Source organism: Galeopterus variegatus, unplaced genomic scaffold (genome assembly GCF_000696425.1).
Source record: "Galeopterus variegatus unplaced genomic scaffold, G_variegatus-3.0.2 Scaffold531, whole genome shotgun sequence".
Taxonomy (NCBI): Eukaryota; Metazoa; Chordata; class Mammalia; order Dermoptera; family Cynocephalidae; genus Galeopterus; species Galeopterus variegatus.
In genome coordinates, this window is record NW_007726642.1 from 301,880 (window position 1) to 318,639 (window position 16,760).

General features: G+C 41.7%; 1 protein-coding gene across 1 annotated transcript in view; it reads right to left on the minus strand.

The window, feature by feature from the left end:
• Window positions 1–1,315: 1,315 nt before the first annotated feature.
• AATF (apoptosis antagonizing transcription factor) overlaps window positions 1,316–16,760 on the minus strand; it is a 101,011-nt gene continuing 85,566 nt past the window's right edge. The window contains exon 11 of the mRNA XM_008569807.1: window positions 1,316–1,605. Within this exon, the coding sequence (XP_008568029.1) occupies window positions 1,545–1,605 (61 nt within the window). The 3' untranslated portion in view covers window positions 1,316–1,544. The remainder of the gene's footprint in view (window positions 1,606–16,760) is intronic.

Consider the following 16,760-nt stretch of genomic DNA (forward strand, 5'->3'; position numbering starts at 1 on the left):
TGTTCCTCCCCACCCCAGCCTTGGTAACCATCACTATTCTCTACTTCCATGAGTTTGACTATTTTTTATTTTTTTGACTTGGTGTTGTCAGCACCAGGTTCTCCCAAGTGAGCTAACCGGCCATCCCTATATGGGATCCGAACCTGTGGCCTTGGTGTTACCAGCACCGCACTCTCCCGAGTGAGCCACGGGCTGCCCCTGAGTCTATTTTAGATTCTACGTACGAGGGTACTTCAAAAAGTTCATAGAAAGATTTGTATTATCTTTCAATTCTATTTTACCACGAACTTTCTGAAGTACTCTCATGTGAAGTCATATGGTGTTTGTCTTTCTGTGCCTGGCTTATTTCACTTGGCATAACGTCCTCCAGGTTCATCCACGTTGTTGTGAATGACAGAATTTTCTTTTTTTTGTCTTTTTTCGTGACCGGCAACGGATCGCAACCCTCAGTGTTGCGCCCATACCGGACCGGGACCGGCAACGGGATAGCAGCCCTCGGCGTTGCGCCCGCACCTCGCTCAGCCAGTGAGCAGAACCGGTCTGTATGTGGGATCCGAACCCTTGGCGGGAGCGCCGCAGCGCTCCCAAGCGGCGCACTGTAGCAGTGCGCCACCGGGCCGGCCCCCAGAATTTTCTTTTTTAATGATGAATAGTACCCATTGTACACACATACCACATTTTCTCCATCTGTCCGTCCATATAAAAGGAACAACTCAATAGCAAGAAAACAAATAACCAGTTTAAAAAATGGGCAAAGGACCTGAACAGACATTTCTCAAAAGAGGACACACAAATGGCCAACAGGTTCATATAAAAATGCTCAGGATCACTACTCATTAGAGAAAAGCAAATTAAAACCACAGTGAGGCATCACACAAACCTGTTAGCACAGCTAGATCAGCCAGACGAAGGACAGCAAGCGTCAGCCAGGAGGCAGAGAAGAGGGAGCCCTTGCACACTGCTGACGGAGATGTAAATTTGTACAGCCATACGGAGGCTCCTTAAAAAAACCAAAAAAGAACCACCACATGATCTAGCAACCCCACTTCTGGGTATATACCCAAAGGAAATGAAATCGATACGTTGTAAGGACACCTACACTCCCATGTTCACCGCAGCATTATTCACAGTAGCCAAGATATGGAATCAACCGAGGTGTCCATAAATGGATAAATAAAGAAAATGTAAAGTTTTATATCGTACGAGGAGGCCATTTGATTAGGAAAAAAATGAAAACCCTCCCAACAAATGCCTCAACCTGCTAGAGCTCTAAATCAGACTTTCTCTGTGACGCTTAAGAAATCACACGCAGAGGTGGCAGTAACAATACTCTTTATTTGTGATGGGGAAAGGACGTGGAGGGCAGTGTCCTTGCATGTATTAGGTACATGTTCTGAACACAGCACCTTCCCACGCATTTCCCTGCTAGTTCAGCCCTATATAGTCAATAGTTTCCTCCATCTGGACAAGCAGCCAAACTGGCCACGGCGCCGCTAGGTGCTGGGAGGCCCTGCCTCAAGGCCTGCAGCAAGAGTGGTGCCAGGTCAATCCTGATGCCCTGCAGAAGGGTTGAGTTGGCCAAAAAGAGATCGATACAACTCTGTCCTAGAAGACAAACAAAACAAATTGGTTAACAAACTGGTTAACTTCTCAAGGTTAAAAATAAACTAAGAAGCGGGGAAATACCCCAATCTGTTTCTTCAACTGAACACACAGCCGTGTAATTAAAAATGCATCTCACAGCTCTTACTCACAAATATGATGGAAAAAGAAATCCAGAAGCAGCCAATCAAATAGTAAAATATGTAAATAGTCCAGTGTGGCTGGATACCCTGTCTCTAGGGAATGAGTTTTCTATAAGTTTGCCCTTTAGGATGTATGAGACTGCCATACGATGAGGACGATTCAATCAGACATCGGATGTAGGGGGATATAATTTAGTTTTCATACATTTTCTTGGACTTGGCAGTACTTGAAAAACAATGAAAATGACCCAGCAACAAGATTCCAATTACTCTCATATGTCCGGCTGTTCAGGAGTAGAACCAGGGTTCTTCCCCACTCCCCAGCCCTCTTTAGTCTCAGTCTAATGAATAATTTGATTGGCTAATTTAACTCTAGAGTTTTGACATTAAAAAAAAAAAATCATAACATGCCAGGGTCTTGGGTTCCTGAAAATAAATGATCACTTACAACCTCTGTTCCTGCTATTAAATTCAACATACACACAAACATCTGGCCAAAGCTATCTGCCGAGGCCTGGAAAATCTAAAGGGGGAAGGGGGGGGGGAGGAATCCTTCCTGTTGTTGTGACAGAAGCTCCAGAACAGTGTCCCTTGTGAATACAGACCAAGTCGTCCCAGCAGAGACATGAGGAACCTCGGGGCTCCACGAGGGTCAGACGTGGGAGAACGCCCCTGACGCCAGGGAGGAGGGCCATGGAGGACTCACCAGTGGAGCAGGCAATCCTTGCCTACACCCTGCATGAGCTCCAGCCACCAGCACCCAGGAAAGGAGGGCAGGCACACGCGGGGCCGAGGTAACAGCCAGGCAGTCGACAACCCCAGAAGAAAGCTATACCTGCTCTGACATTTTTAAGATCTAACAAAAATATAGGCTGCCATCCTTGCTAAGGAAACAAGCTTTTAAAATTACTCTCATCTGAGAGCCATCTTCAGCAAATCTGACTTTAAAAAAAAAACCAAAAAAACCCCACCTTTCAAAGAGCTATATTTTGGTTCAGCAAGACTTCAACACAAAAACTGATCAGTCTTTTTTTGTAGTCACCCTGCTATAGTTGTAGATAGGAATACAGGTACTACACTATAATTAGAAAATCCAGCAACTGGAACAGCATATCAAAGCTTTAAAAAAGTAAAAATTAAAAATCTTAAAGAAACTGCATAAGTCAAAAATGTAAACTAGTCTTATCATACTGGGGACACAGGACAGACAGGCAAAGAAAGTGAAGGCCAGAAAACACTGGGCCTCCAATTTTATTAAAGAAATGTTATTGCAAGAATTTTCTGGCACCCTCACCCTGAACTACCAACCAGCCCCCTAGGCCTGCAGACAAAGGATGCAGTTCACCCCAAGCTCCTTTTGTTCCTCTGCTGTATACATCTGTCTGACTTGCCGTCAACCAGCCCAGACAAGCCCCACAAAGGTGGAAGGCAGCCTCAGCCCAAATGCAAATGAGCGGCGGGCAGCCTCACTTCCAAAAGCAGCTGCTTCCAAATCCCCAGCTCCATCACACACAGGCACCTAAACTGCAACGCCTACCCAGCCTTCACGTTATCATACTACGGCCTGCCTATCTGCCAGTAACTGCAAGTCTCTCTGCCATTTCCACAAAAAAATTAAATGGCATTACAGGGAGAGTTGCATGACAAAAAAGACAGTATGACTTTAAGATGCCGCCATCTGATGAGGGATGCAGAAGCACAGCGCTACTTAGCCCTTCACAATCACACCCTTTCCACCTCGCCTTGCTCGCGTGCACCAGACCCCGTCATTACCAGCCAGTAAATGCTTCCACTCGGTGCTGCAATCTCGCTGGAACGCCTGGGCTGAGGGCAGCAGTTACTGTCCGCAGCAGGGTTCACATGTCAGGAGCAGAAAGTGAAATGCTGAAACCCATGTTTTGATAGAACATCATTTCACACTCAGGTGGGCAAAGCTAACAAACATATGCAGCTGTTCATGGCAAAGCAACTTGGAAAGCCAAGTGGTCTGGTTTCTTAAAATATTTTTAGAGAGAGAGAGAGAAAGACAGAAAGAAATATGAATCAGGGATTATTCCAATCTAAACATTCCCAAGCATTTTCAACTTTTACATCTTCCTCACCCATTACCACCAATCAGTAGTGTTTTTACCTTCAAAGCACGTCAAACTTCGCTGCCCCCCAGGCCTCCACTATTTCAGAGGTGACATCTCTCACCAAGAACACGGTGACAGCCTCTTATCTGGCTCTTCTGCTCCCTTCTCCTCCTCTTGCCATTCCCCTCAGCCCAACTCTAGAGACAGGCAAAGCAGACCCTCTCCAGGGTCCAGGAGCCACCAGGATGAAGACCCTCCCAGACCCCCACTGCTCAGCTCGACCTCACCTTCCCTGTCCAGGGATCCAGGCTGGCAGAACTTTCCACCTGCGGGGTGATGGCAGCAGTGCTGGGGCACACAGACCAGCAGAGGAGTCTTGGGCCATGGCCCCGTAGCCTCTGGGCATGCACAAAACTGCCCACCCCCTCACACATTTTAAGTTGCCATATAAAGTTGTTCATAGTAAATTTAAATAGTCACTAAAGATACAATTACCAGAATGTTCTGAGTATTAACTTTTAAAAGAAAACTCTTATATCCCTTTTGTAATGTACCACATGGAATCTGCACGTCACATTGATTTAATACCCATCATCATTCATTTAAATAACTATAAGCAAACTCTTTAACTTGCAAATTTCAGAGCATCTTTTTCTTTTTAAACTTGTATTTTCACCTGACTTTTCCCTACAGATTTTTGTCCTAATATAATTGTTTCATGCTTGAAAATCTTTTATTAATCACCCTAGTATACTTCTTGGCCACAAAAATAAGTATGTAAATGGAAACACTTTTGAAATTTTTGAGATTTAAAAACGGAAATGAAAATATTTTAATTTCTGGAGACAGTAAGGCTCTAAATGATTAAAACGTTTTCTTCTGGATTGGGTTATCATTACAAATTATTATTAGGATATAATTGATATACACACTAATACAGTGTATTATAATTTTAGTGAAAATTTAATATTCATAAATACATAAAATATTATTGGAAATGTGCCTCAGTGACATCTATGTGGCTCCCCCCATTTGTTGATGGATCCGTGGATGAATATTATTTATGGCTACAATAAGAGAGCTCAGCATCAATTCAATTCCTGTTTTTTGTTTTTTGTAGATGTAAGCTCTGAGAAACCTCATCACATAAACAAGTAGATAAGAATGGAACAGTCTGATCACAGTGATATTACTCAATTGTTTTAATTCTTTCTGAATTATACAGTAAAAATATCAGTGAATGATCACCAAAAATTAGGTTTAATATCTACCAGCTGACAACCAAACTCATGTTCTCCTGCAACTTTGTTGAAAATAAAGACCTGGAAACCCTCTGATCTGCAGGGATTTGTTATTCAGTCCTTGGGCATTTCCTTTCTCAAACCCTGCACCCATATTTCCAACTGTCCTTATGTTTGGTGCCCTGGAGGCTTTCCCACTCCAGGGCAAGGTCCCTGTTACATCAAGGATGGACTCAAGGTGGGCTCTATGTCAAGCAGGAGAGACATTCCTGAAAGGCGAGATGAAAGGAGAACCAGCCCCTCTAGCACAGGCATACAAGGGTACTTCAAAATGTTCACGAAGAATCAAGAAGAATCCTTATTATCTTTCAATTCTATTTTTCTTCAAACTTTTTGAAGTACCCTCGTATTCCCCGGCAGACCAATTTTAGGAAAGAGCCTATGTCTGGATATTGACTCCTTAAGACTATCTGTGTCTACTTTCTCCTTGGCAAGTCTGCACACTTAGAATGAAGACTGAGATGCAGGGAGCACTGAGCCTTTTCCCAAACACAGACAAGTGGTAGATCTGGTGCCAATGCTTAAGGCAAGGTGAAAACATCTGAGAAGAAACAAAACACATGCACATCCCTTACGCCATCCCAAGAAAAACAAAGCTAAAGCTAAAACCTCAACTACAAAAACCCGTTGGGGGACTGATGTCAGGCTGCCTCTACTGCATGAACATTTTCCCCTGCAGCATCCTTCCTAACTGGGATTTAGCCATGCAAAGAAGCTGAACTATCAGTCCTTCAGGTTGACCTTGTCTCCATCTGATTCTCCAGGTAAGTGTACAGTTTAATACTTGAGGTCCCCTTAAGGCTATGCATAATGAACTGTTTTAAAACAAAACAAAACAAAACATAATTCCTGCTCCCTATCACATTAAGAATCAAGATTTGAATCACTGATCTGAAATGTCTACCCCTTTGTTACCCTTCCCCCTCCGCACTCTTGGTCTCAATGGCCACTGTAGGAAACGTATTACTGTTGGTACCACGCAGGAGAATAACCTACAGAGTAATTAACAGGACTTGGGCCTAAGGTAGAAGGTCGATGGCAGGGGCCCTTCCTTGAATTAAAATTTAACTTACCCTTTATTGCAACCTACAAAAGCAAGTAATGAGCACTAACATTTTTATTTCTTTTAAACTGTCATTTAGGCTGTAGAGGGGATAATTACCTATCTCTAGTGTAGTAAGGTTTTATAACCCTTAGTGAGGCATTTTCTAATTTAATATTTTTACTATATTATCATAAAACCTGTTTCTGGAAAAAAATGATCATGGATTAGCAGCCATTTTCCATAAAGATGGAATGTGTGTGTGTGTGTTAGGATTTGGCTTATTTATTATGTGATTCTTCTGAAGAGACTTAAAGTACACACAGTCTAGCTAGCTGTGAAATGCAATCACTTTAGTGGCAGGTAAGGTTTTAAGCAGCCCTAAATGAAACGGGGATGTACATGTATAATCATGCAGCCCTAGCCAGACGTGTGGACCCAGATATGTGCTCTTCAATTCCACATGTGCATTCCTCACGGGACGGCAAGAAATCGCTGTCTGTCACGATGTTATTTGGGTAAACAGTACAAAGGAGCATATTAAACCTGCGAATGATCTGTGGCAGGCTTTCCATCCACTAGGTCAGTAGAGCAGTGCTGGGGATTTTGAAGGAACGGTATCGTCTGCTCGCCAGAAGACCGCAGTCCTCCTACTGCGGCCTGGAAACCCCCCAGCCTCCGGGACAGCCTCTGCTCTATATCCATGCACTCCTGTGGCCAAAGGCAGGCGGACAGGGGAAAGAAAGCGGCCACTTCACCACTCCCTAAACAAACCTGTGCAGCCTCCAAAAGTACATTGTAATCTCTGAGCAAGTGTGACACGCCAGCCTTCCAAATGTGCAGCACTGTACTGCTGCTTTCCTTGTTAGAATTATATACGACTTGCCTTTAACTAATTTGAAATTGTTCATTTGTTGCTTCACTGGGGGAGGGGGGGGCGTTCCCTGCCTAAATATATAAGACACATCTTAGAATGCATCCTGCCCTTCTTTACTTTCTAGTCCTCTGCTCTACTGAGTGTCAGAGGATCTCACACTGCACACAAAAGCAGCGCAGAATTTGTTTCTGCCCTAACCCAACCCTTTACATGTACATTTAAGAATCAAGGGAAAATGACAAAGCACACAAAGGGAAACTCAGACTAAGGGCTCCACTCCTGACAACGTTCATGTCTAGCAGAGTCTGGATCAGATCTGAAGCTTTCTGAGTAAGGGTGAGAATAGACACGGTCAGTGCAGAAATTCATACACGTGCCTCCTCTGCACTGACCAGCGCAGTCACTGGTGCTATTAAAAATTACTGGTGATGCTAATGATGCCAGCTTTTTTTCACGTTTGCATTTTGAAATGATTTACTTAGTGCTGTGGAAGTTTGTAAACGTGTACCACATATATATGGTATATAAAACAGACATTATAAATGAATGAAAAAAATTGGAATGCCTATTTGAACTTTGTTAGATTCTGTGCAGGATCACAAAGACAGGAAAGGCACAGCCATGAGTGTGGCAGTAAATCTGTCTAGGACAATCAGCTCCATTTGGGGAGACACAGGAATGTTCTTCCTCACACTGGACTTCCTCTGCCATTTGTGACTGGTGCCCGTGGGCCCATGTCCCTCCAGAGCCATGAGAGGAACAAGGCAGACTGCTATGCCCTGTGGCAGCACTTCAACTATTTGATGTCTTCCTCTAACTAAATCTGTTCTCTTCCAGGTTAACCGGCTTCAGCTCCCTGCCATCCTGTGACAACCTTCTTGCTATCCTGACTGTGCTCCTCTGACCCCTCCAGTTCGCCAAAGCACTGACGGTAAGGCCCCAAGAACCTATGAGCCAATCCCCACATTTCTGGTGCAGTCTAGGTAGCCCAGCACGGGCAGAGCAGGACTCCATCACCTCCTACATTCTGACACACACTTCCCTCTGCCTTCACAGAGCTTCCACCCCCTCCTGTTCTGTCTAACAATATGCCCAGAGCATTCCAAATATCAACTGAAAAAGATGCCTTGCCAATTATCACATGCTAAGGGCACCAAACAAAAGGATCTTCCTCCACTCAGGTAAAACATGCCTACACTCTCATTGTGAGAAACCAAAGTGGGCCAAAAGTCATGGGCTTCTACCCACTGCTCCATTTTCCTCTTAGAGCTGCTTCAGGATCATGGGATGACAGCTTTCTTTTCTTATATACTTAAACGAGAAAAGTAAGTTTAATAGAAATGCCTAAGTAGTAACAGTCACCTAAAAAAAAGCGAATCATTTTTATGTGGCATACAGCACGGCGTAGTGAATGTAGAAGGCTGCAATCTGGAGTCAGAGCTGTTTCTGATTCTGGCTCAGATCCTTACTAGATCTAGGACCTCAGATAAATAACCTAGTCTCCTGAATCTTAGCTTCATCAGTAGGATGGTGACAATATCTTCCTTTCCATTTTTTCCAATATCTTCCTTAAACATACTATTTTTAGAGCATTAAACAAAGTCCCCATTGCATACATAGCATTATCATCTGTGATCATGACAAGTGGAATGGGACATAGCAGCCAACATGCTAAAGCCTGTGGGACATGCAAAGGACCCATCTGAACGTGTGATGGTCTGTTCCTAAGACTCCTTCCTTTAATCTCTCATTCCTTCTGCTTCTCCTGACCCGAATCCACTCTCCTCGGTATCAGTGACTTTAGAGGTACAAGGTGTTTGAGAAATGTCTCTATGATCTAAAAGGGGAAATATATTGATCCAAATGGTAACCAACTGCCCTCTGTTCTTTGGGGGCTGTGTGGTAGAGGGTAAGGTAACCCTATGCATATCACAGGGACAGGATCAGAGACAGGTGACACCTATTAGAACTTAGTTTCTCGAGAAGACTGGACTATTGGGAAGGCAATCCAAGTGAAGAGACAGATATAGCTCTTTTAAGAAGTTAGTATCATTCAGTCAGAATGATATACAAAAATCATGAGAGTAGAAATTTAGGATGCCTGAATCAGTACTTAACTCTCTCTCACTCTCTTCCCAACATCCCCCAATCTCACCACAATCCATAACAAAAAGTAAACTCAAACCAAACAAAAACAAACAAAAACCAAAAAATGCCAAAAAAGCACAAAATAAAGGATGTAAAAGGAAATGACAGTAACTGTCTCTCACCTAAGACCTATTTCTTAACAGGATAGTTAGCAAAGTGACAGATAACGACTCAGAGAATCCCCTCATCTATCACCAACTACCTAAATCAAGATACAAGGTTAATCAGCTCCCATCAGACACTAGCTGAACTCTTCAGCATGTTCCAAACCAGCCATACCGCAACTGCCCAAACCTGTCACAAGGTGGCAGTGCATGACTCGTTTCCAAGTGGACCAGGCAACCACCTGGCTCCAAGCACACTGAGCCCATAAATTACCCAGCATGTCTGCTCGCATCACCATCCTCCCCAGTGCTTGAAGGAGACTCTAGAAGGTCTGTTCCAATTCACTCTTTTGGTCGGGTCAGAATTAGGTCCTTCAAACCTCTACAAATGCTTTTAGCCCTACAGCTTTAAATTACAGATGGTGACATGTGGCCTCTGGCCCATCTCCTAAAGGTCAGACATTTATAAATGTTTTAAAAAGCAGGTTCAGACCCCAAACAAAGGACCTGAGAGGATGGGGAAAGGAAGGAGAGGGAAGAGGACAGAGGGGTGAGAGGGAACTAGGGTTAAATTTGCAAAGGTTTTCTCCTCACTTGTGCTCTCTCCTTGACTCAACTCAGTTACAAACTCTTTACCAAAAGGAAGAAAAATACTTGGAACTTCCACCATCCTTACCACTAACTTCAAGACTTTCATATTCTTTTAAAGAAAAATGATTCTCCTTAGTGAACTTGCAAAAAAAGGGGGGAAGGAGCAAGAGCCACTCTTCAGACAAAAGGGATGTTGTGCCTTTCCTGTGCATGAATATTCCATATTCCTGGGATGATTTCCACTTTCACAGTTTGACTGTTTTATAACAGATTTGATGCGAGAGAAGACAAATGGCCTCACAAAGGAAAGATGACAAATCATCTTACTGCTTTTAGCAGGGTTTTCTCTTTATTCTTATTTATTTTTATTCTGAAGCTGAGCTACAGAGCTCTCTGCCTTGCTGGAGATGTTGCATATGAACGTCAAGCCACCACGATCCTGGCAATAGAGTTGGCCAGTGCCGTGTTTACGGTTTTGTGAGTGCTGGCTTCAGGAAGATGAAGCTCCTTGTTCAAACAGCAGCCCCTCCAACAGCTCCTGTTAAAAGCCAGGGGATGCTTCACTGCTTAGAGTGAATCACTTCCTCCAACCACACAGAAGGTAGGACCGACACTCCAGTTACATTTGTATCTGTGTCAGGACTGCTGCCCAGTTACAGAGAGCACAGGATGCATCTCTCAGCTCCAAATTAACTCCAACTTTTAGGGAATCAAAACATGTAGAAATTAGGGAGGGCATTATCACCGCCCCACAGAGTTTCAGCAAGGCCCTCTGCTATTACTTCTGGTAGTAAGTTAGAAGACTCATTTTGCTTAGAAAACAATCCAAAAGTAAAAAAAAAAAAAGCAACTACTGACCAAACAAGAACAAAGCACCAACTCTGCAATACTGAGTCACAGGCCGAGGTGAGCCTGCAAGGATGTGAAGGCACTGCTGGGCCTCAGGAGCAAGCGCTTCTAACTGCTCACCGGCTGCTCTGTCCTGAAACTCCTCCCCAGGGCTCAGGAGCTTGTTGCTCCTCTCTCCTCTCTCCATACCCACCCCTGGCGATGCCATGCGTGCCCTGGGCTCTACCAGTTTCCTCCACTCCCACACCCTCAGCCCTGCCCTGCAAGGTGATTCTGGCATCTACAATACCATTTCTGTTCATTATGGCAGCAGATTCTTTGTTATTCATGTCCCATACTTAACTGTTTAATGGCTGTAAACTGTAAGACAAAGTTACAGATATCAATACTACAATTTCTAATTAGAAAATAAAATCCAACCTGAGGGGGAAAAAAAACCCAACCTGAGATAGGGCTCTTGTTTGGATAGTCTACTCATATTAAATGACAAAATGTAAACTGCCACCATTAATTTGTCCATCCTTTTTGGTTTTCAACTATCCTTCAAACAACTTCCCCCTCTCCTTAGCAAATCAGAGAGAAATTTGGAAAAAGGAAGGTTTGTCCCGGACACTTGCTAGGTAAGCTTTCCCCAGGAGTACTGACCAGGACACCTCAGCTATTGGATGACTGCAACAGGCCATCTCTCCTGATGACCTCAGCCACTTATATGACTAGCTTTAAAAAGCTTGATTGCTAAATACAAAATGAGTAGTTTGCATTTCTTCCCCTGCAAGCTGGTGGGTCTGTTTTGCTGCACCGCTGTGCCTCTCCTTGCAGGATCAGGCTGTGGAAGAGGAGGCAGAGCGCTGCCAAGTGTGCGTATGAGAAAATGTGTATTGATTTCTTCTTTCTTATAAAGGAGCACAAAGCACTGAAGAACTGCTCGTCTCTGAAGCATTTCACCTTGCACACAAGAGATAAAGAGGCCCAGCCCCCACCACCCTCTGACAAACAGAAAGGGGAACCGCAAAGGACGGCATTTCCTGGGTGTCAACAGCCACCACTGCTGCCACAGGTCTGCTACTGGGACTCCAAACACCCTGGGGACCACTAATACCTCACGTGCCTCTGATCAAGTAATTTCCCTCTCTGGGCTGATGTTTCCTCATCTATATTGGAGAAGAAAGAGCCTTCAGTCTTATTTACCTTTTAAGTGGAGGTGCCCAGAGGGCAAAAGAGTTAATGTTTATAAAGTGTTCTGCTCCCCAGAGGGAGACCAATGGATAAAACACAAGGTGTGGTTATGGCTCATTCAAGACCTCATTTCCCAAAGTGGTTAGTAATAGCTTCTCATTACCAGGTGCTTCCCAGCAACTTGAACTCAAAGTACCATGAGGCAATGGCTTTTATCTAAATATCCCTTTCTTGGTCTGACACTTAATACCAACACTAAAAATAACGAAAGGTAATCAAGTTCTATTATGCCTTGTTAATGCATATACAGAATCCATTCCAGAATTGTTTTCTTCTTAAGCAAAACAAATCCTGAAAGCAACCCAAAAAACTGACCTAACACTCTTAACTGTTCATGTAGAGCCCTGCCTGTGCTTTTCACGTTTCCATAGTAACTAATGATTTGTAGAAGGACCGCCAGAAACCAAACCTAGTATAAATATCACAGCCATGATGGGCAAGAGAAAATATACAGCATAATACAAACTTTAGGGTATACACTTATGGAAACAGAAGAGTATTCTTGGAAGATTTTTCCCAAGGTTCATCCAAAGTAAAAATGACTTCAAAGCCCTCTAAGCAAAGGACTGGGAATGAGAAGTTCCAAACTGGACCCTTCATTACTGGGGCTTTTTCAAGAGGGCCTGAGCTAAGAACAAAACAAGGAGTGGCCCTCAAGAGTACAATGTTCTGGAATGGAGACATAACCCACAAATATTAGGAAGCAACCCGGTGGTGAGTGCTATATATAATTTGGACAAGTACAAAGTGCCAGGGCAGCAAAGTATATTAAAGCAGTTAAATGATTTGGAGAGATTTCAGTAAGAGGCAAGAAACTCTTCTTTATCCACCGTATAGGACTGTTTGCAAAAATAATCTTATCAGCAAATTGTAAATAGACTTATTAGCTGCAGGTCTTTAAGGGCATTTCAGACAGAAAGCAAATCTATAACTAACTTTGTTTTAGGTTTGCAAAGAATATGGGCATGTCTGTGTTGCAGGTAAAGGGAAAATGGGTTGATACACAGACATGTGAAAACACAAATTTTGCTTATTTAAATAATTATCTGTACAGATTACATTTACAACAGTACTTTTCAGAAACAAACGAAAGGTACATTTCATTCTCAAGGGTCTAGTGAGAAAGGGTTATTTTACATTAGAAAGAAAGAAACCAAGGCACATAGAAGAGACTTCTCGGTGCATATGAGAGCCAGGACATAACGTGCTCAAGAATTCTGAATCCATTCTCTAGCTTAGAGAAGTCTAACATCAACTAGAAAAAAACCCTAAATAAATTGTTTTGCAAATAATACCTGTGTTACAAAAATGCTATATAATAAGGCAAGATCCAATTGGGATTAAAATACATTATTCCAAATGTATGAGCATAAAACCCTGATGATACCAAATATAAGATTACAGTAAACATATGCATACTTTGACCTATACGTTCACATTCTTAGCAAGAAAAAAAACCCTAATAAGCACTTTTGTGAACTGGAATAAACACTGTAAGAGAGGAACAAATGAAATAAGGGTTCAAAGGAGAAGGAGCCACACACTCAGTGGGGAGGTGGGGAATCATAAAAGTCTCCCTGGAAAGGCTGGTGTCCTCAAATGACTGTACATTTCAACAGAAAATGACAGAGTGGGGTGAGGGTGGGAGATGCTCCCGGTTGACTGAGCAGAATGAAGAAACACAGTGGGAGGAATAGGGAGTGTGTTTCTGGGATTGCAGAGGTCTGCTCTGGATAACACTAAGGGTGTGCATAGTGAAACAGGTAATGTGGGAGGAAGGTAGCAAGGCACCAAATCACTGACGGCCTTGAGGGGCAGGCTTGAGAGTATGGGTTTTATTCTATAGGCAAAGAGCAGTAGCATGCTCTAAGTAATATTTTAGGAAGGTGAATCTCACCAGATCAGAAACTGGTGGTTAAAAGGCTGTTAGTGCAATAGTCTATGTAGGAAGTAAAAAAAAAAAAGAGAGAGAGAGAGAGACCTGGATGCAAAAAAGAGGCAGTAGATATGGAAAGTGGAGATCACTGAGCAAAATATTAAAACAAAGTTCCAAGCAGATTAAAAGTAAGAAAAGAAATCAGATGGAACTAAGAGAAAAGATAGATGGATAACTGATTGTGGGATACAGAAGGGACTGCTTAAGCATAAAAGCAATAAAAAACAGGGGTTGACCGGTTAGCTCAGTTGGTCAGAGCGTGGTGCTGATAACCTCCATCTCTGTACCCGCCAGTCACCAAAAAAACAAAACAAAAGCAATACAAAATATCCCAAAGAAAAGGTTTTTACGTATTTGATTAGATTAAAAAGTAAAGCTTATATGTGACCAATAAAAATCATTAACATCAACAGGCAAACAAAATGGAAAAAAAATCTACAAAAAACATGAAATATGGCATATAACCATATATGCAGTATTCATACAAATGGCAAAGAAAAACTAAAAAAGAGACAAATGGTCAAAAGATAAAAATAAACATACAAAAGATATAAATAAATGACTAATAAACACAAACTCTTCAAGAAAATAAACATTAGATAATAGTCCAGTGCCTAACACATTGTAGATCCTCAATAAGGTGTCATTTGTTATGAACTTATGAGAACAAATAACTTTTAGTATACCAAAATAAAAAATACTTTTAAAAGATAACTTTCCCTCTTAGCAAAGGTGTAATGACCTAAGTCTCAGCTGGGGGAAAAGGAGACAGGTAAATTAGTACAACCCATCAAGAATCACTAGAAAGGTTATACATTTGACCCAGGAACTGCCGTTTTAAGAACCTATTCTAGAGACGCATGCAAAATCTAGAACATAGATTTCTGTACAAATACGTTCATTGCAGCATTACTTGAGAGAAAGAAAAATAACCAGAAGCAAACTAAATTCCAATAAAAATAAATATTCCATAACAGGATATTACAATGTTATTTAAATGCTTTAAAAAATACCTAATGGCATCAAAATGCTTTATAATATAAAGTTAACTGAAAATAAGGATTCAAACATATAGAGGATACCTAATTCACGGAAGGGTTCATATTATCTTTTAATTCTATTTTTCCATGAACTTTTTGAAGTACCCTCATATGTATACATCTGTATAAAATATATACCAAAAACTCTGCAAAAAAAAAAAACCCATTAAAAGTATTAATAATGTTCAACTCTCAATAGCAGGATGACATAAATTTTTCTTTGTGGGGCTGGCCAGTTAACTCAGTCAGTTAAAAGCTCAGCGCTTATACCAAGGTCAAGGGTTAGGACCCTTATACCAGCCAGCAACCACAAGAAAAAAAAAAATTTTTTCTTTGTCCTTCCTGTATTTTCCAAATTTTCTTCCATAAGCATCTATTGCTTTTATTATAGGGGAAAAAGATATCTTCTCTAAGGAAAGTAGATGACAGGTGCCTGAGTATGGCAGAGGTAAAACTGTAAGAACAAACTGATGAAATATAACTGGATCAGGATTCAAAACTAATTATGAGGTCTAGGCTCTCTGTAACAAGAATGGTATAAGTGTAAGAAGTTTGGGAATTTGGCTATTCACACTAAAATGTGAATGACTGATAGGGAAAACCTTCACATATACAAAGTATCTTTCTATAAAAGAAAAAGAAGAAAGCATTTTAATCCAAACAAGATTAAAAAAAATTTTGTCCAAAGAAGTTTCTATTTGAGAGAGTGGCTCTGTGTATGAGGAGGTGATGGGGGGTGGGGGTGGGGGGTAGGGAGGGAAGCAGCTTCCCTTCAGTACGTTATTCCCACCTAGTTCTCAAAGCTTGCTGATCTCTTGGAAACAACACCAGTGGTTAGGAGCCACACTCTATTTTAATCTGGGCAAGTTACTTAATTGCTCTACGTCTTAGTATTCTTATCATAGAATGCAGATTTCAACCACTTCAGTGGTTTCATATCAGGAGTAAATGAAAATGTACATGAAGGGCTTAGTACAATGTCTGGCATATAGTAAATGCTCAATACATGGAATATGATGTTATATTTTATGTCATTTCATTGACAATCAGAAACAGGGTGGCAGACTTAGGGTGAATAAATCAGGGCAAAGGCTGATTGCACTTAGAAACAGAAATGGTATACATATCTTAGCAATCTAATGTCAACTCAGTCATCACTGTGGGAAACATTTTAATAATATGTATGAATGACTAATCTAAATTAAGGTGAAAACCTTAGCTATTGCCTACCCACTTACAAGTTACTTAGTTGTGATTAATACAATATTTATAAGATACTATAATATATTTAGAAAGCCAATAATAATAAAATAAAAGAACTTAAAAACAAGTCCCTAAGAGAAACACAATCACTTTACAGAATATGAAATACCCCTTTGGGAAAAAAGGATTTACAATCCTTTGAAGAAACGATGAGAATGTAACTGCAGAAATGAGAACTACAGTCAAGAAGCCGCATTTGAGGAAGGATTTATTTGTTGGACATCTACAATCTCTTTCTAGAAGATGTGCTTTTATCACTCTACCTCCTGCTTGAAACAAAGGCTTCAACTTGACAATGCAAATTCTCCAGAATAAGAGAGAGAACAGCAGCAAATCGGGAAAAATAGAAGGAACAAGAGCAGTGCTTTCTTTTCAACCCAGTTTTAAAACTAGTACAAGTCTCATTTGAACTTGAGAGTGTTTCCTTTGTCCTTTCTGACATTACTGGAGGAGGAACGCCCCAGGCCTCCTATCTCTGTGCTGGACGCCTACTTTAATGATGATATATGGGGGTCCTTTCCCCTCAGCTGTGCTGGGGGGGGGGGGGGGAAAA